The sequence below is a fragment of the Chaetodon trifascialis genome, chromosome 4 (assembly GCF_039877785.1).
Source record: "Chaetodon trifascialis isolate fChaTrf1 chromosome 4, fChaTrf1.hap1, whole genome shotgun sequence".
NCBI lineage: Eukaryota > Metazoa > Chordata > Actinopteri > Chaetodontiformes > Chaetodontidae > Chaetodon > Chaetodon trifascialis.
In genome coordinates, this window is record NC_092059.1 from 19251858 (window position 1) to 19279235 (window position 27378).

The window sequence follows — 27378 nt, forward strand, 5'->3', positions numbered from 1 at the left end:
CACGCCCTGCAGGGGAGCAGGGAGTACTCCTTGACTGTAGGTGGATAAGCATCATTGAGATGTTTGAGGTATCCAGAGGGGGTGCACCTGGCATGTTTAGGAGCTTTCATCAAACAAAACCAATGGATACAAGCTCCTCTTCCATGTTTTCCAACAGGATTACATGTTTAGACGAGCCATCCGGTGAAGGAAAACAAAAACATGCCAATCTGCAGGAAAGAGTTCAGCTGACGGACAGGTACAGTACAGGTGAGGCTTCTGACAGTGCATTCACACAGCTCAAAGTCAAAAGGGCTGCCGACAAAGTCACGGGAAAGATGCAAATGCAGAGCCAACGCCAAGAGGTGTCCACAGGCAGCAGCTGGAGTATTCACATGATGTATGAAAGTGAAGCGAAGGATCAACTTGAAGTGGACATTTCTGTCAAGCATGGAGAGTTAAGAGATAGAATTGATTCTCAGTATATATCAAAAAAAAAAAAAAAAAAAAAAGGAGCGAGGACTCCCAAACAGTCTCCTGCTGTTTGTGATGGAGCCACATGTTAGCTGTAACAGTCCAGTCATGCTGCAGTGTTTAGCGAGTGGTGTCCACTCCTTCTCACAGCCAGCAGGGAAGCACAGACATCAGCTGTTTGTGCTCAATAAACACCAACGATTTTCCAAGCACACGAAAACTCTCACCCTGTGGTACATGATCGCAAGCACGAGGCTTTTACCAGTAAATGTTAATGTTCTTTACAAAATTAAAAGTATGATTAAAAGTATGCAGAAAAGAGAGCACGAGCATTTTCCAAAAAGAAAATGCTTTACCTTAAGATAGAATCTATAAAAATCCCTACAGTCCGCTTTATCCAAAGTCTCATATCTGACTACTGGTTATCCTTTCCCAGGTGACTCCAGGGTTTTACCCGAGGATCCCTTTTGAGAAACTTCTTTTTCGGGATCTCACTGAGGGAGAAGGGAAGGGAGAGGCACGAGGGATTCTCCTTCCGGGACACGATGCAGTCCTTGATGGCTTCTTTGATCACCTGCAGGGGACAGATACAGGGACTGAATCCAAAATGGCACATTGTGACAGCAGATATTGTATCATTGTATTGGCTAAACACGTAGCTGCAGTGTAGCACAAGTCCACCTTTGTAGTACAGTGTGCAGACTTGTAGTCATTCGCTCCACAGTGTAAACCTGTTTGAGTCTCTGCACCCACAGAGTTACGATTGCCAGTTTTACATCCAATTATCAGTTTCTTGGCAGTCAAAACAAGTATGTGCAGTATATACCTTTACTCTGTATCTCTTAATGTGCAGATCTGAACAAACGTAACAATGGATCTGGGGAAACATCCACTTGAATTAGTGGGCAGTCATGACATCTTTCCATGTTATCTTTGATTATAATATTCCAATTCCCATTTTCAGTGGTGTTCCAGGTGTTCTGTGAGATGTCAGTGACAAGCTTTTTATTTATAAATATGACACATGTTATAGATGTTAAATGATAGGTTGACTGAGCCTTAGTTGGACCACCTTCTAAACTCACCATCAAACAGGGAAGGCTGGAGTTCTGTGTTGCCTACCACTGCATGCTGTCCAAACATTCAAAGTGTCTTTTGTCCACTCTTTTTCAATTTTATGTTAGTAAAAGGCAGCACTGATAAAGGCGTACTCTTCGCTGTCCCTGCTCTCCCTGGCCCACTCTGTCTCCTCATCATTCCTAATCCATGGCAGCATTACAGCTAACTGTGCAGCCCAATAATAATATTTAGGATTCTGCAGATCCAGGCCTCCCTTATCTTTTGGCAGGTGAGGGTTCTTATCTCATCCTCAGTCTCCTTTTCTGCCAGAGGAGTTCAAACTTTGGTGTCGCTGGGCAGATTTTTTAAACATTTTAATCAAACTTGACGGATGTAGCTTCAAACTGGTTGTTGAGGTTTTCCATACGTTAGTGCTGCTGTCTGAGGAAAATATCTTCGCTGACAGTACGAGTCTGCCTGAATGAGCTGACCTTCCCATGAAATCAAGCTCACTGAATCGCATCTGAGTCCTTCTTCAGCAGGGAAGTGACTCAGATACAGTGAGTGAAAGTCAGTCTGACCTCTCACAGTGACACACCTCCTGTAAACTAGATAAGACTTGCACTATCCGCTCTGAGACGGGCCTTTGCGATGTGAAATGTTTGATGTTGCACAACAAACAAAAATGTAAAACTTCCCAATTGACAAAACTGAATGAAGGCAGATTAACAAAGAATGACTGAGGGAATTCATGAAAATCAGTCAGCCTCTGTGCAAAGCCCTGAGTCACTTTTTAGTTCCTTGATGAACTGTGAGCACACACTGCAGACATCACTGTTTCCTGTTGCCTGACATCAGACAGCTTCGTATCCTGTGGTGAAAGCACAGGGTCAGCACTGACCTCCAGGTTGTTGAGCGTGTTGAACTCCATCAGGTCATGGAGTCTGGTGAAGGCCTCGTTGGAGTACTGGAAGTTAAACGTGGAGAATGGTGACTCAGGGTCGTCAAAGATGTCAAAATCAGCCAATTCCTTCTCTTTCTCGGTCTCTCTGGGAACACCTGAATGAACAAGTAAGACACCAAGAGCATTAATAAAAAATATATTTCACAAAAACAGCAGCAGCTGACAGAACAGTCTCACTTTCAGGTCTGTTATTACTTTTTGAGTTGATTGATTGATGACTCAAAGTGATTGCTTTTAATGTTCCAAGTGGAACATTGGCGGAGACCAAACAGGAGCTAAAAGGATATGACTTTAATTGAATGATAATGCTGCTCTGTGTCTGCTACACGTGTATATGTGGGACGTTCACCATAACAACTTTACAAGGTGAGGATATGTCAATGTTGTGTTTACAGCTTGTGCAAGTGTTGCACCCACAGAGTTATGTATAATAGTATAAAATCAACTTAATTTTATTTAGATTTGGTCATTTTGGTGCACTTTGGTTGGCAGTGAAAATGTTCTGAGTTTAAGTTTGATAAGCAGCTATATTAGATTCCCACGCATGTTAGGATCCACTACCTGTCTGTCCCTAGTGTTTTCCTTTTTCCCTTTTCCCTTAGTGTTATCTGTCTGTCTGTCTGTCTGTCTGTCTGTCTGTCTGTCTGTCTGTCTGTCTGTCTGTCTGTCTGTCTGTCTGTCTGTCTGTCTGTCTGTCTGTCTGTCTGTCTGTCTGTCTGTCTGAGGCTGGGTGTGGTCCCCTACATTCAGCTGGCTCGGCCTAATCATCTGCGCACCTGTGGTGCATCAGGCTGATTAGACCAGGAGTGTTTAAGGTCGGCTCTGTGCTCTAGTAATCGCCAGTTTGTCCTGCTCTCTCCTGTGACTTTTGATGTAGGAATTTGTTTTTTGGACTGCCACTCACATGTGCTTTTCTTTCAGTGCCTACCAGCCACGTCCATTTCTGAATATTTCACTGTGTCGTTCCTGTTGTGCCTGAGCTTCCTAAATATGTTGCCAGTCAAGATTGTCAATGAACTGGAAGAATGAAATCTCCAAAATGTGTAAAATTATCCAAACACACAGCCCAATGAGGAAAGACATACTGAAATAAAATCAGCTGTGTGTGTTTAAGTAAGCTGTGTGTCTCACATTTACAATGAAAAGTGACAACTTCGCAGTGCTTTTTTTCAGGATCACTTTACTCCTGTAGTTTTTCCTTGATCTTCCAATCACGCGCGGGGTTTTCTCTGTATTCATTTGTATGAACTATTTCTGAGGTCTTGAATGAAATTTCCCACTCAGTGTTCAGAACAGCTTGTTCTACTCACACCGGATTCATTGTCCACTTTTGGAGGAAATTTGAAAACTGATCCTGAATTTTTCCTGAAATTATTGTACTGTGGCAGGTGTAAGGATGAAAGACCCCATGCAGGAAGAAGGTATGGTCTTGAAAACACAAGCATACAATGGTGAGCTAACAGGAACGGGAAGTCCATTTAGGGTATCATTTCCTTCTCGTCATTTGGATTTGAGTGTAAAACACTTATGTAACCTGCATAAACAGACTGCGGAAGTATGTGGGCTGATTACCCACTGAATGTAAAGAGGCACCAGTGGAGATGTGTTGATAGTGGGTCTTTGTATGGCTCATGATGTATGGCCTGTTTACATGCAGAGCTCTCCCACAGGAGCGAGACATTCCCTGTCGGCACCTGGCTCTTTAAGGAACCATAATTCACCAGAGCAGCTCATAAAACACTGAACACGCTGTGGTTCACATGCATGCCTGTGCACACACACTCACACTCAGTAAACTGCATGTATGTTTAGAGACAGACACACCATTTCCACCACGAAACCACAGTGAATCTTTTTTTCTTTACTGGGGTCACACAAATGAGGGGCCCAACTTCTGGCTGACCAGAAAAAAAACTGTCTGCTGCTGACTGAATACGACTGAATTCCAGTGTGCAATTTCGAGGAAGAGATGCCTCATGTGCTGTGACGGTAAAACAGCAATATTATAATACACAAAGACCTGGCATATTTTCCCTCTCACGCACACTGTGGAAACCTCCACGTATGCACGCTCTTACCAGGTGCCTTGAATTTCCTGAAGTTGATGTTAACCAGCACAAAGTGGATGACCGTCGGGCAGTTCTTTTCGCCTTTTTTTGGTTTGAAAACGTAGCACTCTTTCAGGCCCTCACGGTCGAAGACTTTGGGGTCGATCTTGGGGAATGGAAGCTTGTTCATTCGAGCCCACTTTTCTGCCAGCAGGAGCTCCTGTTGCGCACGTTTACAAAAGAGAAAAAAGGTGTGACGATTCCCTGCCTGCTCAGGTCATTTTTAGAACTTCAAGACTCTGAAATCAGAAAGACTCTGACCTTGAACGGGGGGCTGGAGTCGCTGGGTCTTGCAGAAAAGTCGAAGGAGATGATGAGGTTGACACCACGCTGCGGCCGCAGGATGAGAGGGTACGGAAGGTTGTAGGTCAGACCACTGTCCACTACATGGATCTTCTTACTCTTTACATCCAGAGGCTCGTAAATACGATCAAACTCATCTGGGTCTGAGGAAATCACACTGAATGAAATTAGTGATGCAGGAACAAATTTCCTTTGTCTGCAGCCAATTTTCGTTCCCCCTGACTTGACCCAGCCTATTTAACTGTGACTCACCTACATAATGTCAATCGGAAGCAGGGCTGGGTACCATCCGAAAATTTTTCAAGCCACACCTTTCAGTACCAGTAAAGCTATCTTACTCTGCCAAATATGCATGTTTAAGACCTGTGTTAGTCAGCATTTTCATATTCACAATGGATTAAAATAACTGCATGTCATGAAAGAAGCGGCGAGAATCTGCGCCTCTACACTTGCCCTCAGCTCTACGGAGCATTTTGGCATCTTTCGGCTCATTGTTTCAGTTTTCAATGCCACGACTTTACGGTTTGTTTCAGTCTCACCACCCTCTTCAATGTCATTTACAGCAGCGACAGACAGCGGTTTGCAGCACCAAACAGCCAAAGCATTGTAAGGAACTGGCTGATGAACATAGTGGAACATTTAGGACTTGGTGGAGACGAAATGAGAGCTAAAAGGATATGACTTTCAATGAATGACAATGTTGCTCTGTCTCTACTAAATGTGTAAATGTGGGACATTCACCCCTACAAATTAATTCTGCTTTAAGAAAAGAAAAGAAAGACTTCACCTCCTCAAAGTATAAAATCAACTAAATTATGATTTAAGTTTGGTCATTTTAATGCAATTTGGTTGGCACTAAAATGTTTTAATTTGATAAGTTAATTCAGATTCACACGCACCCACTCCCAAATTAAGAAATAGGTCACTATTCACTCATTCTTCCATTTCGAAATATTTCAGTATCATTCCTCTTGTGCCTGGACTTGTTTCCAAACACTGCCAGTCAAGATTGCCAGTTAACAGGATTAAAAACTATGTAAAATATGTAAATATGATCATGTCCTGTCCTGTTTTTTTTTTTTTTCACTTCTTTGACTCCTGCAAAATTGAAATCTGAAAGCAGCGAACTGTGAAAATCATTAATCCTTCTCACCCGTGACGGCGTCCACCTCCTCCTCAGGTGTTGGGGCGTGGCACGTGACTTCACTGACTGGAGAGAACGGGATGTTGGTGTTCAGGTTCAGGCCCAACATGAAATTATGAACCTGGCAACAGGGTGAGAAGGGTTACGGAGAGAAAAAGAGGCAGGCTGTTGTGAATTTGAAAATAGGAAAAGTGAAACAAGAACGCCGCTGCAGTGTTTTGAGTGAATTCGGGCACCTTTCCGGCTCGGCCCTCTCTTGTGTTGAATAAGGCAGAGTCACTGAAGAGCGAGGTGAACATTCGCTGAACCCAGCTAGCCTGAGCCGTGCGATGGAACTCGTCCTCTGCCTCCTGGTTCTCTGTCCCACCTGAACATCAAAATCACAGCAGAGATCAAATGTTGTCTGCAAAGGAACTGCGACTAAATCAAATGAGAATGCTTGAAAGCCACTTGATGTAATCTACCTTCGCCTGAACTGCCCGTTTCAGACTTTCAAACACTTTTGTTCTCTTTCCTGTTTACAAAAAGACTTTTTTCCAAGCTTGTGAAACAACAGTTAAGTTCGGCTGAAATCTGGTTCTGATTACTGTCTCAAGTGACGGAAACATCAGAAATTTCCTCAATGTTACCGAAATGAAAAGTGGCTTTGAGACTTTTTAAACTGTATACTTAGATCGTCTTACACCAGCAGTGATAAAAATGTGTCTAAGTCTTCATGTCATCTTTTAATTTTCCAATTTCTAATCAGCCTGGTAGTGAAAAAACGGCAGGAGTCTCTTTTTTGTTGACTCTAAAACACACAAAGAGCAGACACAAACCTGACAGTAACACAATACAAGTCAAGCCATCATTCTGACTCAAAGCAGTGATAATTGATATTTAGGGGAATTTACAATGTGAAAACAATGTGAAACATGTTGTAATGATCAACCTACAGAGAATAATCACCTGAATCTGCAGCTCTAAATATGTAATTTTATTTTATTCTATTTATTTATTATTAATACAACTACTTAATCATTATATTTAATGTCATGTTTATTAAGTTTTTTCTTTTTACTGAGATTGTTGTGTTCATATGAGTGGGAGAGAGTGGGAGTGTTTCCCATCTTGAATGTTTGCTGTTTATTCAAATGAACAAAAGCAAATAAAGAAAAAGTATTTTTTTAAAAAAGAGAAAAAAAAGAAGTCTGCAGTGTACAACCAGTTTCACAGTATCAAAATACTTATGCCGCTTTTTACTCCACGTTCAAGAGAAACTGATCTGAAACAAAAGCCTGCCACTCATCTTACCCAACCCCTTCTCTTTCTTCCTCTCTTCCTCTTTTTTCCCCTCACAGCTAAAGCTCACACTTACAGCGAAGAAGCTTGTACGTCTTAAGAGTCAGCCTTTGTGTCATTTTTAACACAATCATTAAACCAAAGAGTTGGAAGTGAATGCTCCATGCATCACCAGTCTTTGCTGACCTGACCACAGTAACCGCTCTGATGTTGCTGTTTCACGCGAACAGAAGCGAATGGCAACATTACCACAAAAAAAGTGTTAAGGCGTTGACTTTCTCTCAAACCCAATGATCAGTCACACATGTCTATTGCACCATAGCAAATTTCATTACACTGCACAATAAGGTGTCTGAAAGCTCCTATGATGCATATAAGCATGCACATAATGCGCATATCTTAGCTCACCTTTTCGTGGCTCGTCATCATTGTCAAGACTGTCCTCTCCGACGATGTGCTGTGGTTTGATCTGCTCTGTAAGGCATAAGAAAGCTTCACTCATTAGGTCACAATGTCAAAAAGAAGCTTGTTAATCTCATTAAGAGCACATATCAACACTGTGCCTGACAGAGTGCGTATACACAGCGATGTGACATTTATCAAATTCACTGTCTATTGTTTATGTCTATCAAACAGGTCCTTAGAGAAATGCAAAACATCTGATAAACTAATGCATTCTTAAACTGGGTGGAGACTTTAGGACAACCAGTGCATTGTCAGAGTGTAAAGGTCACCCCAAACAAATGCACTCAACCAAAACAAATCCGATGAGTTGTCAGAATAATCGCAAGAAGCTGATACTTTCCCATTGTTGTGGTAACATCTCACAACACACACACACACACACACACACACACACACACACACACACACACACACACACACACACACTCACACACACACACACACACATACTACGTATGAGCGAGATAATTTTAGGTTGGCTGTTTTAAAAGGTGTGAAAATTATGCTGGCATGAGACAAAGAGGCAAGCTTAGGAAAAGACAGACAACAGTACGATCTAAGACATGACTGAATGTCAGTTTCAGTTACGTGAAAGGTGTTTTATCAGTACAAACCAAAGAAAATGGCACTGCCTTTACATGCAATAGTTTACATAATAAAAAGATAATGCCTTGGTTCATAGTTTTACTGATTAATAGAACTGGTAAAAGAACACCTGTGAAAAATTATATTTGGCTGAGACCGAAAATCTCTCTCTTTTTTGTTTTACCTGGGTAACAGTACTGAACAGAACAATCTTATTGAACGGTCCAATTAGTGGCTATTCTGGAGCTTTCCATCGTATCACATGATTTTTTTTTTTTGCACTTAACCTGCAAAGCTTTTTTAAAATCAGTACAGTGTAGCTCAGGACAAACAGGGAGAAAAATTACCTAACTCCTCCTCCATGGTGCTGCCACCAACTGTGTCTTTGACTCCCAGCACTCTGTTGAACAGAATGGAGAAGGCGCTGCCCCACACACCTGACACAGTGAAGACATACTGTTAGTAGGTCTACTCATGTGAAATGGTCTGACTGTCGTGTTCAGTGACGCAGTTCTCACCCATTAGAAAATGAAGAGGGTTTTCCTCGTATTTCTTGACCACGGTTCCCATGAAGAACTTGCTTCCGAACAGGTCTGGGGTCATGAAGGTGCCGTACTTAGCCATCCCAATTTCATACGGGCTGAATTCCACCCAGTCTGCAGGTTGAAACCTTAGCGTTAATGCCTTTGAAATAACTCAATACCAAGAAGTGTTGCAACTTCTCCAGTCAAATGATTTTTTTGTACCCAGATCTAGAAAAAAATGACTATTTTGAATGGTTTAATCAACACAGCCAATCAAGACAAGTGTTCATTGATTTAATTGGATGTGTGATTGGCCCCGACCCAAATAAAAAGGTGTCAAATCAGAACTCTACTGGTATCACTTTAAGGGTACTGGTATTGGCACTGGTATTGTAATTTTTTAAATGATATCCAGCCCTAATCAAGATAGTCTTCAAGTACCTACTGTGCTCTGTCTGTTCTGTGTGTATTTGTACACTAAAACTTCATACTTGTACTGCATTGTAATTACACAAATATAACAAAATTGGGGCTATCAACAGCCTTAAAGGAGATGGCTACATTTTAAAATCAGCTTTTTTGGGTGTATCAGTCATTCAAAAATCCATTTCTGGTAGATGAAATCTGAATTGAAACCAGAATTATAGCTCAATGGCAGCCAGAGTGTATGCAGCTGTCAAAAGCGTACTGAAAGGGCTACTGAAGCATGACAGGATTCATACGCAATGCACAGAGAGTGTGAAGAACCACAGGGGCCAAATAGGGCCCAGAGTTCAATTTTGCATTTGCAACAGCTTTAACAGCAACAAGCTGTCACAGACACATACACAAACACTCAGACCTGCAGCACAAAAAAACACACAAATGCACACAAACGCACAGCTTAACTTTACCTAAAATGTCATTTAACAATGCAGTGTGTTCCCTTTGGCCCAGTCATAAAGAAACCGGGGATTTTAGGTAAGAGGAGAGCCAAGAAAAAAAAAACTGAAGAACAAGTCTATTTTAGTCACACTTTTAATGACCTTTTGAAGGTCAGTTTTTTAGGTGTAGATGTGATTGCAAGAACAAGCAATAGAAAATCATCATCATGTAAATCTGTGCGGCCTCACCCTGATGCATATCAAATTGATAATGCACAATATTAACTTCATCAAGCAGAAATAACAAAATCATACTTTCTATTTTTCATTCCACTGTGACAGTTGTCACAGCCGTGTGGACGACATGCATACAGCCTAAGTGAGAAACTGTGAATTAGGAACTCTAAATAAAGGACTTTCAGTGTGTCTATTTAAATTTTTGTAAACTGTCTGTAAACTGAAACTCAGTCTCCTTTTTGTTGTTTATAAAAGAGCTTCACAAAGTGTCTACAAAGGACACACACTTGAGTCTTACCCTAATACTACAGTTTTCAGTTTCTGATATGAGATCTTTGCTGTTCCTTTTCTATTCAAATATCTATTCTGCTGAGGCATAGAGTTGTTGTGCAGGCTGCATCAACAATGAGGAAGTACTGTACTACATGGGACTAACCCAGAGCCTGTCATGACCTTGTGCACGCTGCTCAGTTCCTTGATGTAGAACGGTTGCTATCACAGACTGCGACGCAATGACACATCCTCTCTGAGGTGGCAGAGCAGTATAAGGAAATGAGTTACACATGGTTATTTTGCATGTGGCCAAACTCATCTGATTATTTCTAGTTATTCATTACATAATGCAAAATAGTTCTCTGACAGACATGGGCTACATGCAACACACAATTGATCGTAAATGCACCTGCAGATACTCATAAAAGACAGATTTTTACCTGCAAACATGAGCTCAGAAACATCAGGCTTGACATGCAGACATGTGAAGAGAGGAAGAGGACTCTGGGACTGGTTTATTTTCTCCTGGATGCTACTCAGCCTGGTGTCCATCCTCTGAGAAGAGACAACATAGTCTTTGAATCATTTACAGTCACACTCCTCAGGTAGTAGGAGTTTCAAGTAGAAATAAAAACAAAGCACAAGATGAAAATAAAAGGTTCAAATAAACCTTGAGTGGGACATCAGTTGAGAAGAAAAGAGAGGAAATGAAACATGAAGTTTGGGGAAGAGGAGGGCTGATGCACAGTTGAGCAACAAGGAGGCAGAGAAATAAAGAATCCCACCAAAATGAAAACAAACAACAACTGTCAGGCAGCTCTTACCGCAGGTATAAGTGTCTCTCCTATGAGCATACCAAAGATATCAGTAAAGGTAACAGGCTGTCCCGTGGCCTTTTTGGTCCAGAGGGCCTGGATGTAGTTGGTGATGTGTTGGGGGAGCAACAGCCTTAGAGGGTTACTGCTAACTCTGTTCATCAGCTCCTTGTTGATGTCCTTTGGACCCTTATTTGGAAAGTCTGGGTGGGAGTAGAGAGTGGACATGTACCTGTGGGGATAAAGAGAGAAGTGCAATGTAAAATGTCAATACATGCATGAAAAATATCACTCTGCTCTTCACAATGTTTATGCAGGAGGTACTGTACTTGTAAGGAAGGATAATCCAATAAGGCAATAAGGCTTAATAAAATAAGCCAGAGACACTTGCTTGTTGACAGACAGAAAGAAAGTAAAAGATAAAAAGGAAAACTAAAGGACAAACAAAGGCTGACCATGTGGATCCAGAGAGGCCGGCGATATATGTGGCACAATCCAGGACCCCAGACTCAAACAGGGCCTTCATCACACCTGAGAAGCCGACCATGGCACGGAAACCGCCTCCTGAGCCCGCTATGGCAATCACTGGCACCTGTACCACACACACACACACACACACACACACACACACACACACACACACACACAAAAGGACAGAGTCATAATACTACATACTACACAGCTTAGGGCATGAGTCTCACATTCATTCCATCTCATTCTTTCAGGTTGAGTAACCCCCCCCCCCCCCCCCGCCCCTCTATACGATGAGGGTGCCATGCCAGTTGCGTCACGCCTTTGAAACACTTTTTAACTTGTGCCTTCGGATTTTCAGCTCTTTCATAATTCTTATTGTGCAACATCGCTTCCTTTCTGCAGACTGTGTTCATCTCATGTTCAAATCAGAATATTCTGATCCACAAAGGTCACCCTAGCCAGGGAGTTGAGGGATGTCGCAGTATCAGTGGACGGCAGCTGCTTATCTCATTCCTCTTGAGCTTCCTGCACATGTTGAACACATGAGCAGGCCTGGAGACTGCAGCCAGCCCCAAGGGCACACCAGCAAATGAAACAGCGTAGCTCAGAGCAGACAAGCAGAAGTTGGATCTTTCATGAGGCCTGCTGCATGATTTGCTTTCAAGTATGAGAAATGTTACAGCTTTTGTGTAAGCTAGGAACACAATGTGTGAAAAAGTGTGCCACAGTAATGACAAGCAAATGCAACATATCTTGAGAGTGAGTCCGTACTAGAAGGAGAGATGACAAACTAAGTACACATATCACACCCATCTTTCCTCTATGCATGCACAATGCTAAGAGGCTACAGTCAGCTAACTCATGTGTAATGGATTATTATGTGAGTGTAAAATATGTACAGTGTAGGTATTTCCCATGTAGGCTCTGACCTAATCACTCCCCGCAAGAAAACACTTGGCACAGCAGGGAGTGATGCTATTAAGTTGCCCAACTTGAGGAATGTATATAGTTGGATGCTGGGGTGGTGGTGGGGCTTTCAGACTGCTCTGTGAATAGCAAAAGTGGCAGCAAATTAAGCATAGCTTTCAGGTGAACCGTTTGACAGCAGGCTGGCAGTAAAAGGGCGAGCGGAGCGCCATCAGCTTAGGTTCACCACCACTGTGAAAAAAATGTGTCAGATCTGTTGCAATGACTGAATGAGAGAAAGTGATTGTAGCTGTGGACTGGATCTGACAATTAAATTCTTTATTGTGGCTCTATTAGTCCAGGAATAGTTTGATATTTTGGGAAATACCTTCATTTGCTCACTTGCTGAGAGCTAGATAAGAAGAGATACCCCTCTGTATGCTAAATATGGAGCTACAGCCAGGAAACAGTTAGCATGGCTGGCGTAAGGACTGGAATCTGAAATAACGTGTTAATCAGCTAATGCATGCTGGCGGTATCTTAGCTTTGGATTTAAAAGTGTTTAAACTTTGTTTTTGTACGGCATCTAATCCAACTTTCACAAGCATATTTTCCACAATGGTGAACTACTACTAGTATCACCACACAGATTTACACAATGACTGAGAACAGTTTCGGTTTCAAAGACGTACAGCTGCCACGTTCACACTATGTCAAAACTTGATCTTATTGCTCTCTTCCCACCTCCTCTGGGGAGCTGGGGAGGAAACGAGGCTTCTCCATGTCTAGCAGCTTCTTGATGCCCAGCATCACTCTTTCTCTGCGGGTCTGTCTGAACTGCTTTTCTTTGTCACACAGGGCCAGGCTAAACCGCAGGTCCAGGTTGGTACTGCAGAAACAAATGACAGAAATGACCATAAGTAAAGCTTGATGGTGGGAAGACAAACAACAACTCAAGTTTTTGCATTTCCAGCTCAGAGGCAGATAGAGGATATGAGCATTCTGGTTATGTATCACTACTGATGACGCTGCAACTGATCTTTAGGTCAGATAAGATCTGCCTCAGGGTGGTCTGACGTGAAACACACATCCTCAGACAAACAGCCATGGCCTTTACCCTTTACTACTCACCTTCTCATAATTACTAACTCTTCAAGCATGTATGGCATGTACAAACCCTCCCACTGACCCTTAAACAGTGATACCATGGGAATTATGATGCATTATGACACTTATTAGCTTTCATAAGTATCCTGTTCTGACTGAGTCAGAAACTTGTTCTACTTCGAGAAACTGCTTTAGTTCTAATTTTAGCTTCTGCACTGCTCCAGGTGAATCCCTCTGTATTCTTGAATCCTTGTGTGTTCCTGAAGCTGTGGTGGATTTGTACACAAGACTTAATGCACACATAACTGGTATTGCTTAAACCTAAATTTGATGGGAATACATACCAGATCTCCAGGGACATCTCTAAGTATACTTTGGTTGCCTATCAAAACAATAAAATAAGTGGTTATTGTCCAGTAAAGGAACAGCTGATTGTGGTTGGTAACAGGCAAACATTAAGTCTCACAAATAAATCATTGAGGTGGAAATGTAAATCACTTTATACTTTTTTAGAATTGTCTTATTTACTTAATGTTATGATTAACCACCAAAAAGTAGAGAGTTATCCTGCTGGCACACTCTAGTCTCCATACAACATCTGCAGTACATATGTAACATTGCATCAAATGAAAAATGGAAGGTGTCATGTGCATATTTCCTTGACACTGATCTTCACATATTTCTTGGGATGTTGTAGGATCTTAAGTAGAATTTAAAGGAAGCTTTTAACACTGCTTGTGAGCACAACATGACTTAATGGTGATGAAACAGACAAAGACTCTGCTGGGATTGAATGTCTTACTTTGCCAATGAGGAAAGACTCCATCTTTGTCTGGCCTACAGTGAGATTGGTGATGTCATAGGATGCAGTCCCAAGTGTCTCATCCATCACATAATTGGCGTCCATTAATGTTAACTGAGTGGAATAAACATTGGTGGTTAGATGATGAAATGCATTTCAAGAGCTACATATTCTAATTGTTCTGGTATGTGTTTAAGTTCACCTGAAAAACCCGTCACTCTAATGATCAAAGTTTCCAAAAACGTCTTCATTTACTTTTAGATGACCATGAACAAATGTATTGTGACTCATTCTGGATCCAAGTCTCAATGATGATACTATTACCTCATATGAGGCAAAAAAAAAAAAATGTTATGCTGTGCTTATTTGGGTTTCCGCTCCATTACATCCATGTATCATCCTGCACTGGTGAAAGCTGTGCTAAAGACAAGCATGGACATGCAGGTCTAACCTCCAGGACGTTCTGCTGGTTGGGGTCTAATATGAAGGTAAAGGTCTCGTTCCATTTTGGGTTGATGTCGTTGTCTATGTGCTTCGTCCTCTTTCTGCTCTCTGGGGCAGTTGGGATGAACAGTTCCACATATGGATCTGGGGTGTCCACTGCACACACACATTCAACAGCATTACTGAACAGCAGAATCCAGAATTCAAAGTATCAAACTGCTCAGCAAAAGTACATTTTTTGTTTTTTGTTGTTGTTTTTTTTTGTTTTGTTTTGTTTTGCATGTTCTCCACATAGAAATAACACAAACATATGACGCTCCTACACACATGCAACATGTTAATTAAATATATTTCACATGTTCACATGAACAGGGGCAAAGAAGACGTATTAAGACTCACACAGGTCACCAAGCGCTCCCTTGGTGACGCTCTCGGCTCGAACGACCGTCACTGTGAATTTGTGAGAGAACTGCTGTTCCACCTGCAATACAACGTTCATTTAGTTCAGTTTGGCTTCATCATTTCTGTGGGAAATCATTCCAACCACAGTAATAACGCAGACTATGAAGACAAATCACACTGCTAGGTAGACACATAACCCATGCTGCATGAGAAGTATGGTCATGATGAACAGATATGATGTTATTAGGTTCAATGCAGGTTCACGTCTCAATCAGTGAGAACATCTGGGGTTGTTGGCACATAGATGCAATTCTCTAGTTCAGTGATCAGTTCCCAGCTGTGCTCAGACTGATCACTAATTGTTTTCTCCTTCTGAAAAATTCTTATTTTTAAAACATGTAGCAACACATCTTAAAAATGACAGTATAAGTTACCAATAAAATAAAATACTATTACTGGTTCCTTCTGGTACTTAAACACAGGTACAGTGGAAGAAGAAGACTATGGGGAAAAAGAGTTTACAATTCAACTTTCTGACAGCAGTTTTTGTCAGATTGACCCCAGAGTTCCTCCTGGGGAAACCCGGTCTGCTAACTGCCATGAGAAAATGGTTACCGCAAGGAACAGCACCTCTACTGTACTCAGTCCAAAGCACATAAACTGTAAGTACATAGCTGTGCTCAATAAATGATAGACAAGTCCCTGATTATTCCAAGATTTGGATGCCTTTTTTTCACGCTCCCAAACCTAAAACTGCATTTCTGTACTGCAGCTTTGGTGAGTACACATGTTTTCAATGAATGTTTGAGGAGCATTTTGAGAGATATCCCCAAAGCCCCTTTCATTACCTTATTGTACCCAAACTTATTGTTATTGTGAAATGTATGAATTACTTTCTAAGTTCAGCAAAATATCAGTGTTGTTAACACCACTTTTCCCAAATTCCAGGTTTGAAATTACACAGTAAATCGTAGGCTGTATTATAAAGTGTTACCAAACATAGTGTAGAGGTCACTACGAAGGTTCTGCTTATGTCTCCGCTCTCCAGTGTTGAAAAATATGTGATATAAGTTAAAATACAGGCATTTTTGGAGGTCATTCATCTCTAAACAATGTTCCCTTTGTCCTTCATAGATATCCATTGCTGAGCCCACATTAGATTAAGAGCAGAGATTGTTTTACATTTTTTACATTGCTTTACATGCTTTTTTTGTGTGTCAGCCAAAACTTTCACTATTTCTTCAGAAATCTTGACATCTGTTAATATTCACAGTAGTTTTAAGGTGTGACCACTCATGAGGGACAAGAGTACCTTCAAAAGACTGCTTGTTTGTGACAGTCTGTTTCAAACTCTTAAGTTATGCAGGAGAGATCATTTAAGCTAACCATATTCAAGTCTTTAAAACAGAAAGTGTTTAACACAAGTAAAACAGTCCAACAGGGCTGTGATATAGAAAGGTTTTGCTTCAGAGCAATAAGAGTGAAATTCATTCTCCTACACTATTGAAAAACAAGTAAGCTGAGGTATGCTATAAAAGGATTTGTTTCATAATTTAATCCACTAGAATGTCTTTGTCTCTGTTTCAACTTGGCTCAGTGTTACTGTACATACAGGAAACAATACTATTACTCACAATTATATTGGAAGCCATCGTGTGTTGTCGGGTGAGTAATTCTCGGGAAAGCCTATGTCAAGATGTGAACTTAAACTCAGGAGAACATCTCAGTCAAGAACGGGAGCATTTGGAGCCTGGAGGATGAAACAAACGAACAAAAAGTTTAATATCTGCAAACGCAGGAGCACAACTTCAACAGACGACACACATCAAACGTGTGACGCTATGAGATGAAAAACACTGATGTGCCAGTTTTTCCAGTGGTTGCATATAACAAGATATCTGTTATATATCACCACAGCCTCAACAACCAGACATATTACTGTAACTCCTTGAAGGAGGATATACGCTCTTATAAAAGCCAAAGCTGCTTCAGACATATCAGTGGAGCCTTTTTTGCATCCTCACAGTTGCAAGGGGAAGTGTGCTGAGGCACAAACTCATGATAGGAGGACTGGGCCAGTAGCAACCATTTACGTGCAGGAGTGCGAGTGCACCACATGCATATGTAGAGACAATGAGAGAGACAGATGGCAGGTACAAGAGATATATGTATGGTTGATGGCAAATATGACTCACAAGACTGAACAAAGATGCTGTATGTATAACTTAATGTCCAGTCTGATGTATTGAGGGGTGTGTGTTTGCAGAAGAGGTGCTATTTTTAGCAACATTAAAGCTTCTCTATGATGGTTGAAGGCAGGTATGTTGACAGCAAATTTGCATGCAGAGAGAGAGAGAGAGAGAGAGAGAGAGAGAGAGAGAGAGAGAGAGAGAGAGAGAGAGAGTGTGTGTGTGTGTGTGTGTGTGTGTGTGTGTGTGTGTGTGTGTGTGTGTGTGTGTGTGTGTGTGTGTGGTAGCATATCAAGGTCAGCGAGTCTTTTCTCAGCTGTTCACCAAAGCGTATCATCACTGAGGGGACTGAGAGCACGTAGAGAGTCTGTGTGTTCACAGCACTGGTCACGTAGGTTGCATCAGTGGTCCAACTCTTTGAAAGTGCCAGTTCACCCTGTCCTTGTTCTGCAGCGTACAAAGAGTGCATGCAGGCTGCTGAGTCGTGTGTGTGTGCCAACACGGCCAAGAGACTTCACAGCAGCAAAATTTTCATATGAGGACGCAGAGTGTGAGAGACACACACAGCGACTGGCCACAATGCAAAACAGCTGCAGTAATTATAGCTTTTAAGGCATATGGTAAGTCTCCTACTGTACAAGTGTCATCCCGCCTGACACTGGTAAAGGTGCCTGATAAAGGTGGGCGGTAATGGGCGGTATACAGTATATATATATATATATATATATATATATATATATATATATATACACACACACATACTTCCATGAATGGTTTTCCCAAAAAAAATATTTGGGGCGAGTACAATTCTTTGGATTTTGTGGCTTCATTCAAAGCTTATTATTAGGCTACTGTAAACAGGTTTTGCCTGATTGTGAGCTGGGCAGAATAAGGTCACATCTGACCAGGCGTTGCGCGAGTTTGACATACAATAATATTGCGTCAGATAATGCTAGGCAGTAGAGATGACTGCGTAAGATATTAGTTTGCAATGATGTAAACATAAAACATGATAGTCATATAGAGCGTTTCAAGCCACTAAATAAAATAATATCAATGAAGACTCCTCTAAAGTCAACTACTTGTTCTTTTCACTCTGATCTTCCTGGTGTAGCGCTTAAGAAAGGCTTCTGCCGATTGGATTAAGAATATTATTGTTCTGTAAGTGTTGGCAATTCCGCGTTTTCAGTTTCTTTGTCCTCTAAATTGCGTAAAGTCAACAATTCACGAAGAAGAAGGTGAAACTACTGGTACTGACCTTCTTCTCCAAATTCCTGTCCATTCCTATTCGAAAAAACCCCACAATACTGCATCTTGAAAAGAAAAGAAATGGTAACAACATACCTCGGTCGGAAAGCGCTATCAACTCACAAATCCAGAAAAATGACATGCTGATCGAGAATATCGTTCCACCACAGTGTGATAGGAGGTGCTTCTCGGCAGATGTACGATACGCACACCCGGCAGTCAGGAGGATCGCAGCCTTGCCACCAAGTTGAGGCAAAGTCTAACAAACACAGACCACACGGAGACGCCAGGAACAACTGTTGGCTTAAAATTTTAGTTAAAAAGCATGACAGGCACCAAAGAGTAAGTGAAAACTCCGAGTAAGTCAGAGTTTGATTGAGCGGGGAAAGCGGCCGCAGACGAATCCACTCCACCTCTCCAAATGCGCACCAGTGCGCGTCCACATGAGGGCGTTGAAAACTGACGGTGTTCACAGAACAACTAGTTGTGAATTAAAAGATGTCACTGGGGTGCCTCTAAAGTTTAAATTGTACTTGTCAAATACTCCCTTTGAATCGGTCTGCTGGTTATTTTCAGGTCATATTTTAAGCCAGACGTTGATTAGGTGATCATCTGAAGTCTCTTTCTTCGCGCAGTGCTGCCATCCAAAAAAGGAATTCATTTTAGAATAAAATAAAATGATTCAAAATTCAAAATGACCAAATTCAAAAAGAGAGAGTGTGCTTCTAGTCAACAGTCATTCGTGGCTCTGCAGGTTTCAAACAACATGTCAAGTAAATTTAATCACCTCATTTTCATCATCTCATCTCTTAGAAAAATCACCTTAAGAGCTAGTCTCTTATGAATCAAATAGTGCATTACATTTTTTTTTATTTCTCTATGCTCATTGATTAATTATAGACCACAAATCTCATTTGTTAAATTAAATAATGATATTATATTTAATCATAGTCATCCTCTCGTGAAAATACAGTGCATAGAAAATATCTGATATTGTCAAAGAGGCCGCTTTCGTACCTAAGAGACATTAATCAAAATGTGATATTAAATGGTACTTCTGTAAAGTCCCATACTTTAACAACTTGCCGTGTGGTCACTGGAATTTTTCAGACGTTTTGACGGAATACGCTAAAAACAGAAGCTCGAGATCAGGAGAGACGCACTCACGCTGCCCGGAAGCATGACGTCACCCTCCGCAGGTTTATAACCGTGCTTCGGCGAGCAGCTCAGACACACACACACACACACTGCTTTCCTCTGAGAGACAGCGGCCGAACAACAGCACAGAGCAGGGAAGCAAAAGAGGAGCTGACAAAGTCTGTGGACTATGAACAAACTCATATTCGCGGTTTTCGTCTTGGCACTGGGTTTTTTTGTCTGCGAAGCTGGTAAGTAGAGAAAACAGAAAATGATATCTAAGAGCTTAACTAGAAGCCAGAAGTGTGTTTTTAGGTGTCTCAAGTTTTCATTTGGGATTTTTATTATTTTTTATCAGAAGACCTTGTAATTACAAACCACTCATAATATGTTGATATGGATTAAATAGGAATATAATAACAGTAAGAGTTTAACATTAAATTGTCTTCATTAGAGGAGGGATTTATTATATTCTAGTGGAGGATTCAATGATACTTTGAGGCTTCTCGAACAGATTTGTGTTGGTATCTGAGGTGAAGTGAAATCTCAATAACTGCCCAACGTTACCTGTTACAGGTAACCCATGTTGCTCAGCACCATGCCAGAACAGGGGCGTCTGCACAGCGCTTGGAACAGATAGTTATGAGTGCGACTGCACACGCACAGGATATCATGGACAAAACTGCACAACACGTAAGTATGAAGGGCGCATATGAGGTGAATTTAAATTTACAACATATTTATTGAGGTGAGTTGTTCAATAATTTCCTTCTTGGCCTTTACAGCTGAGTTCCTCACCTGGCTCAAAATTACTCTGAAGCCATCGCCCAACACTGTCCACTACCTACTCACCCACTTCAAGGGCTTCTGGAACATCATCAACAACATCTCATTCCTCAGGGATTTCATCATGAGCTATGTGCTGACATGTAAGTGCTTCCACCTCAAGGCTAAATGAGAAGATGGATTTTTAGACTGCTTCATCACACATCTAATCACTTGTACAGCAGGTTGTAGAGGAGCGTTAAGACTAATCATGAAATGCTATTTTTCTTTCTAGCACGATCCCACATGATTGATAGCCCTCCAACTTTCAATGCGGATTATGGTTACAAAAGCTGGGAAGCCTATTCCAACCTTTCCTACTATACGCGCACCCTCCCCCCTGTGCCAGAGGATTGCCCAACCCCTATGGGAGTAGTAGGTGAGTACGCTTTCTCTGCCTTCGGAGAACCAGTTTTCTCAGATTCTTGAATACTGAGCAAGAGTGGCTTGGCCCCATTTCATCACTCAAAGTGAACACATTGAAATTGTCTCTTCTGTTGGATTGAGTGAAAATGTGCTGAGGGAACATAGCAAAGCCAAAACTAAAGAACACCAAACCACTTTTTCCTACTTTTACACTGAATGGGTCTCAGGAATTTAGAATGGCAGTAAACCTCAGTCATAGCTTTTCCTGCAAGTCAAAGTAGCTTTATGCAACTGGCCTGATTGTGGATTACACCTTCATGTGCTTACTGCAACCTTCTTAATTGCTTCCCCAGGTAAAAAGGAGCTACCTGATGCAAAGCTTCTGGCTGAGAAGCTACTGATGAGAAGACAGTTTATCCCGGACCCACAGGGCACCAGCCTGATGTTTGCATTCTTTGCGCAGCATTTCACCCACCAGTTCTTCAAGTCTGACATGAAGAAAGGACCTGCTTTTACCGTAGCTACAGGTCACGGGGTAAGCACAGCAGATATCAGACCACATCAGATTTTAGTCAGGAAAGAGAGCCAAAGAGAGCACATTTGTGAAGGTAATTTGTTGAAAATGCAACATGCATTAATGGTTTTGGTTTTACTCCAGGTGGACCTGAACCACATCTATGGAGACAACCTGCCGAGGCAGCACAAGCTCAGACTCTTCAAGGATGGCAAGCTTAAATATCAGGTATGAGAAGAGACAACTACGCTGTCATTTAAACAGCCGAGTGCTTCAGACCGCACAAGTGTTCAAACAGTTGCTCCGTCTCTTGTGTAACACCGCAGATCCTGAATGGAGAAATGTACCCCCCAACTGTAAAGGAAGTGGGCGCTGACATGCACTACCCTCCTCACGTTCCCGAATCTCACCGCTTCGCTGTGGGCCATGAGGCGTTCGGATTGGTCCCTGGACTGATGATGTACGCCACTATCTGGCTACGGGAACACAACCGGGTGTGCGACGTGTTGAAGGAGGTCCACCCTGACTGGGACGACGAGCGGCTCTTCCAGACCTCACGGCTCATTCTGATTGGTGAGTTTATTAGATTCTGAAAACCCCAGACTTCTGCTCTAATTTAGCTGTAAATCACATCAAAATGATAACAAGAAAGGCATGTGATGCACTTGGTACTAATATAGCATAAGGGAGTTATGAAAAGAGGAAATTGTACTTTTGATATCAGTAACTGTCTGCTTGCAACCTCGTAACCACATTGAAGTGAAGCAACAAGAAGCAGACCACATATTTAAATATGATATCTGCATTGTATTAAAACATTGAATCATCTGTTCTGTAGGAGAGACCATCAAGATTGTGATTGAGGACTACGTGCAGCACCTGAGCGGCTATAACTTCAAGCTCAAGTTTGACCCAAAGCTGCTGTTCAACCAGCGCTTCCAGTACCAGAACCGCATTGCATCCGAGTTCAACACCCTGTACCACTGGCACCCGCTGATGCCTGACACTTTCCACATTGAGGAGAAAGATTACAACTACAAACAGTTTGTCTTCAACAACTCTGTGGTGACTGAGCACGGCATCAGCAACCTTGTGGACTCATTTTCTAAGCAGATTGCTGGACGGGTAAGGACAGTTTGAGCAGTAGTTGCAGCATTTCGATTTTGATTGTCACACAGTTGTTTTTAACTGAGTTGCCATTGACTTTTTTTTAGGTTGCTGGTGGCCGGAATGTCCCTGGACCTATCATGTATGTGGCCATCAAGTCCATTGAAAACAGCAGACAAATGCGCTACCAGTCCCTGAATGCCTACAGGAAGAGATTCTCCATGAAGCCCTACAGCTCTTTTGAAGACATGACAGGTGAGACAAAGTCAAGATCTCTCACAAAGATTGCAGGTAGAAAGGTTGAAGTCAGAAGATTATTGAAGAGATTCTTATCAACACGAAGTAAAAGGAAATGTTGCCTCAAGTTGCAGGAATTAGATATGAGCTTGAGAGTTGCGTCCAGCTGCTGCATATTAAAGCTTATGTCATAGTTAACTTCCTATTAAAGAAATGGTTTGGACCCAGCTTCAGTCCCCGGCAGCTTTGGAGGTTAGGAATTTATTTGCGTGACACTAAGAACCAGATGTTCATTTCATCTTGAGATAGAGTAAGCAGATTGTCATCACAAGAGAGCAAGACATAAACAGACAGGAGAGGCCTCCTGCTTGAGAGGAGAAGATTTGAAGTCCGTGAAGAAAGAGGATTTAATTTAAATAAAAAAAGTATCAGCGAGAGACAAGAAGAGATGAGAAGGTGGAGGCAAAGGCAAGAAGAGAGGTCATTTTTATCTACTATTTGCTGGATTTCAATCAGCCAAAACACAGAGCTCATATTTAGACTAGCAGCAGGCTTTGCAGCTGCTGAGCGAGTGAGAGAAGCCAGACTGAGGCGCTAACTAAAACTGTTCCCTGCTTTGTGTTACTCAGGAGAGAAAGAAATGGCCGCATTGCTGGAGGAGATGTACGGACACATCGACGCTGTGGAGCTCTACCCTGGTCTGTTGGTGGAGAAACCCAGGCCCAACGCCATCTTTGGGGAGACCATGGTGGAGATGGGGGCCCCTTACTCCCTCAAGGGCTTAATGGGAAACCCCATCTGCTCCCCGGAGTACTGGAAGCCCAGCACATTCGGAGGCAGCGTGGGCTTCGACATCGTCAACACCGCCTCCCTGCAGAAGCTCGTCTGCGACAACGTGCAGGCCCCCTGCCCAGTGGCATCCTTTCATGTGCCTGATGTTAAAGAGACGGGATCCATGGTCATCAACTCAAGCACATCCCACTCACGCAGCAGTGATATTAACCCCACAGTCATTTTGAAAGAAAGGACTACTGAGCTCTAATTTGTATGAATTTCTCTTTAACTTTATCAAGTGTATTTATTTATTTATTTATTTTTCTATTTATTGTCATATTTATAACAGAACATGGGAAAGTCTGAGACAGCTTTTTTTTAACACGTGATTTTGTATATTTTCATCTGGTTATCAAGAACAAAAGTCTGTGGTTGTGTTTATTTATTGAAAGATTCATTGTATTGTAAGTTATTGTTAAAGTAATGACCTCGGTCACTATAACTTGATACTTGAAGATTAGTTTACAGTTTCAACTACATGGCAGCATACTTTATATTTCTAATATAAATTTGCATTTCACTCAATTGTAATGCAGTTTAACAGTACTAGGATATATTTGTGATGTTCACAGTGAACTTAGTGGCTGATCTTGACTCTCTTGATCTCATTTAATAGAAAACTACATTCCTCTTTCAGTATTGTTTTGCTGATGTTTTATTTCTCCAGTCTGTGTATTGGCATGGGTAATTTGAAATGACATTGGTAACTCTGAATCTGCACTGCTGTTTAGAATCGTATTTTCATTTGATAGAAATGTTATAATTCAATCATATTGGCTTAAAACAGCCATGTTGTTCTCAATGCCTATTGACTTCCTAGGTTGACACCAATAAATGCTACCGAGAAAAGGAGCGCCTTCCTTAGAAATCAGCTGATGTTGTTGTTTTCACTTTGTGGCTCTGATTGTGCTCTGACATAAACTCTGTGATTGACAGTGCGGGAGCAAAGAGGCTTTTCAAAACAACGTGGTGAAAGTGCTGGGTGTAAAGCACGTAGCAGTTCAGATTGTATCAGTGGTTGAATTAATGTAATTTTGAAAAAGATGATCAGTTTTCATCAGTTAAAGTCATACCTTTCCAAGATTGGGGTATGGCAACTGCAAGAAACAAATCCAAAATCCATTTTACAAACCTATGAAGGCCGACTGTCACACTGCAGTCTGCTGACAGTCAGGAGCACACTGCCATTAAGAACTCACACATCCCCGAGATGATTGATGTAGATGCTGTATCAGACGGCTGTGTACATCAGTTTCACCTCTGTGTTTCCAAATTTGTTTCCTGTATTTGTATGATAACAGAGAGTTTAGGATGGCAGCAAAACGATATTTTAAGAATGAAATGTGTCTCGATATAGAGGGGCAGCACTTTGGTCCACTGGTTCTTCACAGCTGAAGGTCCTTGGTTCAAACCTGCTGGCTATCTCAGGCTTTTCTCGAGCTTGCGTGCTCTCACTGTCTCTGCAGCTGGTCCAGTTTCCTCCCACAGCGTAAAGACATGCACGTTAGGTCAGTTGGCAAAGTCTAAATTGGCCAACAAAATGAAGAATATTCTCTCAACAATGAACTTTCATGCTCACACTTAAGCGCTGTGGTTATGCACACTTACAGTAAGTATAAACATGTTCTTATCTGCAGGTTTGAAAGTGCAACAGCAGACGAACAAAAAACAATTATCCTCGCAATTAGGTTCATGTGGAGTAACACATGAGCTTCACCTTCAGCATAACTCATCCAGGAGGGTTTGAGGGGTCCTTTTATTCTGAAACCTGCATTATCGGCCTCAACACTCTCACGCACACACTAGACCATTTTGTGTAGCGGAAGAGCTTTCAATGTTGAGCACATCAGATAAAACATGCAGACACTTGTTAGGCTTGAGGAGGTCTGCACGCTGAGAGGCAACAAGGCATGATCACCTGGGTCACAGATATGCTGTGGTGGGATAAATCATTTGAAGAGGAACAGACCAGGAATTTCTCACTGAAACCTTCCCTTTCCCTTTGAGCGTATGTTTGTTAATTAGATGAAAGAATTTTATCAGTTCATATTCCTCAGGCAAAGTTAGTGTCCTTAAATAATACCACGGTATATTCCCAGCAACAGTTTCTGGTTACCGCTTCTGTTTTGACACAGCTTTGTGTTGATTTTAGATAACTGAAATAACACGTGACATGATGTGTATCAAAGAGCAAAGGTCCATGTCAGTGGCATTAAGTGGTGTTATACACATCCCTAAAACTTTCCATTTGTTGGTGAAAGCATTGCCGGGAAAATGTGCAGAGGGATAAAATGACGTTTTTTACTGTATATGAGGTGTGAAGACTGGCATCCAGTCCAAAAGCGTACAGGAAACTTGCCTCAGCAGTATAGACTGGCAGCGCAACAGAGGAGAAGAGTTATTTTTCGAGGGGTGCCCATTCCAAAACAAGCATGATGGAAGGAATGTTGACGTGACTGGCGGCACAGAGTGGTGAGTCAGGCCGCCGGGCATCATCCCTTCTAAACACAGACAATGACAAACTAAATCTTCCCATTCATTCACATGTCTCTCACAACCGATACAGAGAGCACATTCGCTCCCTCCCCTCGCACTGGACAATTCGAGCCTTAAACACAAACCCACACAGAAAGCGAGGAAATTGCATTAATTAAATCATGTGCATCAGTTGTCATCTCAACTGAACCTGATGGACAGTTCCTCCTCCATCTCATAATCTTTGTCCTGTCGTTCAAAGGACCAGGCGTAGGATTCCCCGTCACAGGGACTTGGCACATCACTGCATGAAAATGACCTAATTGTGTGTGTGCACATTATTTGCTTTCCCCCCTGTCAGTTGCCCGAGGGCGAGTAGTATTATTCCATTGTTCATCAATGTGTGGCATGCTCAGATCCTGGTCTATGAGATAGAGCAGGGGGAGCACATCGTGCTTTGTGTGGGTGTAATGAGGATGAGCAGGCTGTGGGCCCTGGTGTGGGAGAAGATCAGGAGACTTCAGTGTGTGTTTTCCCTCTGACCGCTTCTAGACCTCTTTGGAACCAGACCCGGTGTGGAGGCCCTGATCACAGTCGGAGTTACGTGACGCCTTGCAGGAACTGGGGTCAACTGGGAGCAGCCGCCAGCAACCTCCGCACGAGAAGCACTGGCACTGCCCTACTGGAAGCCACTTGTCGCTTACGATCACAAATGTAGATTGTCTGAGAGTACACAGTTTTTCTCAGCTGCTTTGACACAATCGTTCAAAATCAAAAGAAACTCATGATTGTGTTGAACATTGAATTCTCAAACCTGTAGTTCATTTGCTGCTGTTGTCACACGGAAGTCTGATGTATGAACAGAGATATCTTCAGCTGATTAAAAGAGTACTTCACAATTGAGCATTCTACTCCGGTAACATTGTCACACTTACGATGGACATTTATGAAAGTAGATCTGAATTGATGCAGCAGAGCTTGCTGAAACCTTGTGCCTCCATTACCCACAATGCAACTCAACTGCAGATGAGTTGGCTACGTTATGCTCGGAACGTCTTGGAAATTGTAATTGTAATTATCTGTTGATGGATTGATGGATTAATGGACCGATCATTTCAGCCCTGTGTGAATTAACTGTTTTGACTGAACAAATGGAGGCGTCATGCCTCACTGTATGAAATGATGAGGTGATTGCACCCAGTGTGCCGAGAACTGCAGCCATGTTTCAGTAAATGTG

The 27378-nt window shown here is 42.0% G+C and overlaps 2 protein-coding genes across 3 annotated transcripts; one reads left to right on the top strand and one right to left on the bottom strand.

Annotated features, from left to right (window-relative positions):
- Positions 1–468: 468 nt before the first annotated feature.
- pla2g4ab (phospholipase A2, group IVAb (cytosolic, calcium-dependent)) lies at positions 469–18982 on the bottom strand. Of its 2 annotated transcripts, none has more exons than XM_070960255.1 (19): positions 18743–18982; positions 16844–16959; positions 15207–15288; positions 14815–14963; positions 14364–14477; positions 13906–13943; positions 13199–13343; positions 11530–11666; positions 11084–11306; positions 10700–10814; positions 8881–9018; positions 8710–8799; positions 7721–7786; positions 6268–6398; positions 6041–6152; positions 4846–5030; positions 4555–4744; positions 2414–2571; positions 469–1027 (listed from the first exon to the last, which is right to left on the bottom strand). In XM_070960255.1, exons 2-19 carry the CDS (start codon positions 16859–16861, stop codon positions 869–871), a joined length of 2250 nt encoding a protein of 749 aa, XP_070816356.1. In that variant the 5' UTR covers positions 16862–16959; positions 18743–18982; the 3' UTR covers positions 469–868. The 2 variants fall into 2 exon arrangements, with proteins under 2 accessions (XP_070816356.1, XP_070816357.1); XM_070960256.1 differs by lacking the exon at positions 18743–18982 and adding an exon at positions 18657–18677.
- An 894-nt stretch (positions 18983–19876) lies between these two features.
- Positions 19877–23903, top strand: ptgs2b (prostaglandin-endoperoxide synthase 2b). Its single transcript, XM_070960960.1, has 10 exons — positions 19877–20034; positions 20360–20476; positions 20569–20712; positions 20844–20987; positions 21328–21509; positions 21633–21716; positions 21815–22061; positions 22327–22613; positions 22703–22850; positions 23462–23903. Exons 1-10 carry the CDS (start codon positions 19974–19976, stop codon positions 23872–23874), a joined length of 1827 nt encoding a protein of 608 aa, XP_070817061.1. The 5' UTR covers positions 19877–19973; the 3' UTR covers positions 23875–23903.
- The last annotated feature ends 3475 nt before the right edge of the window (positions 23904–27378 follow it).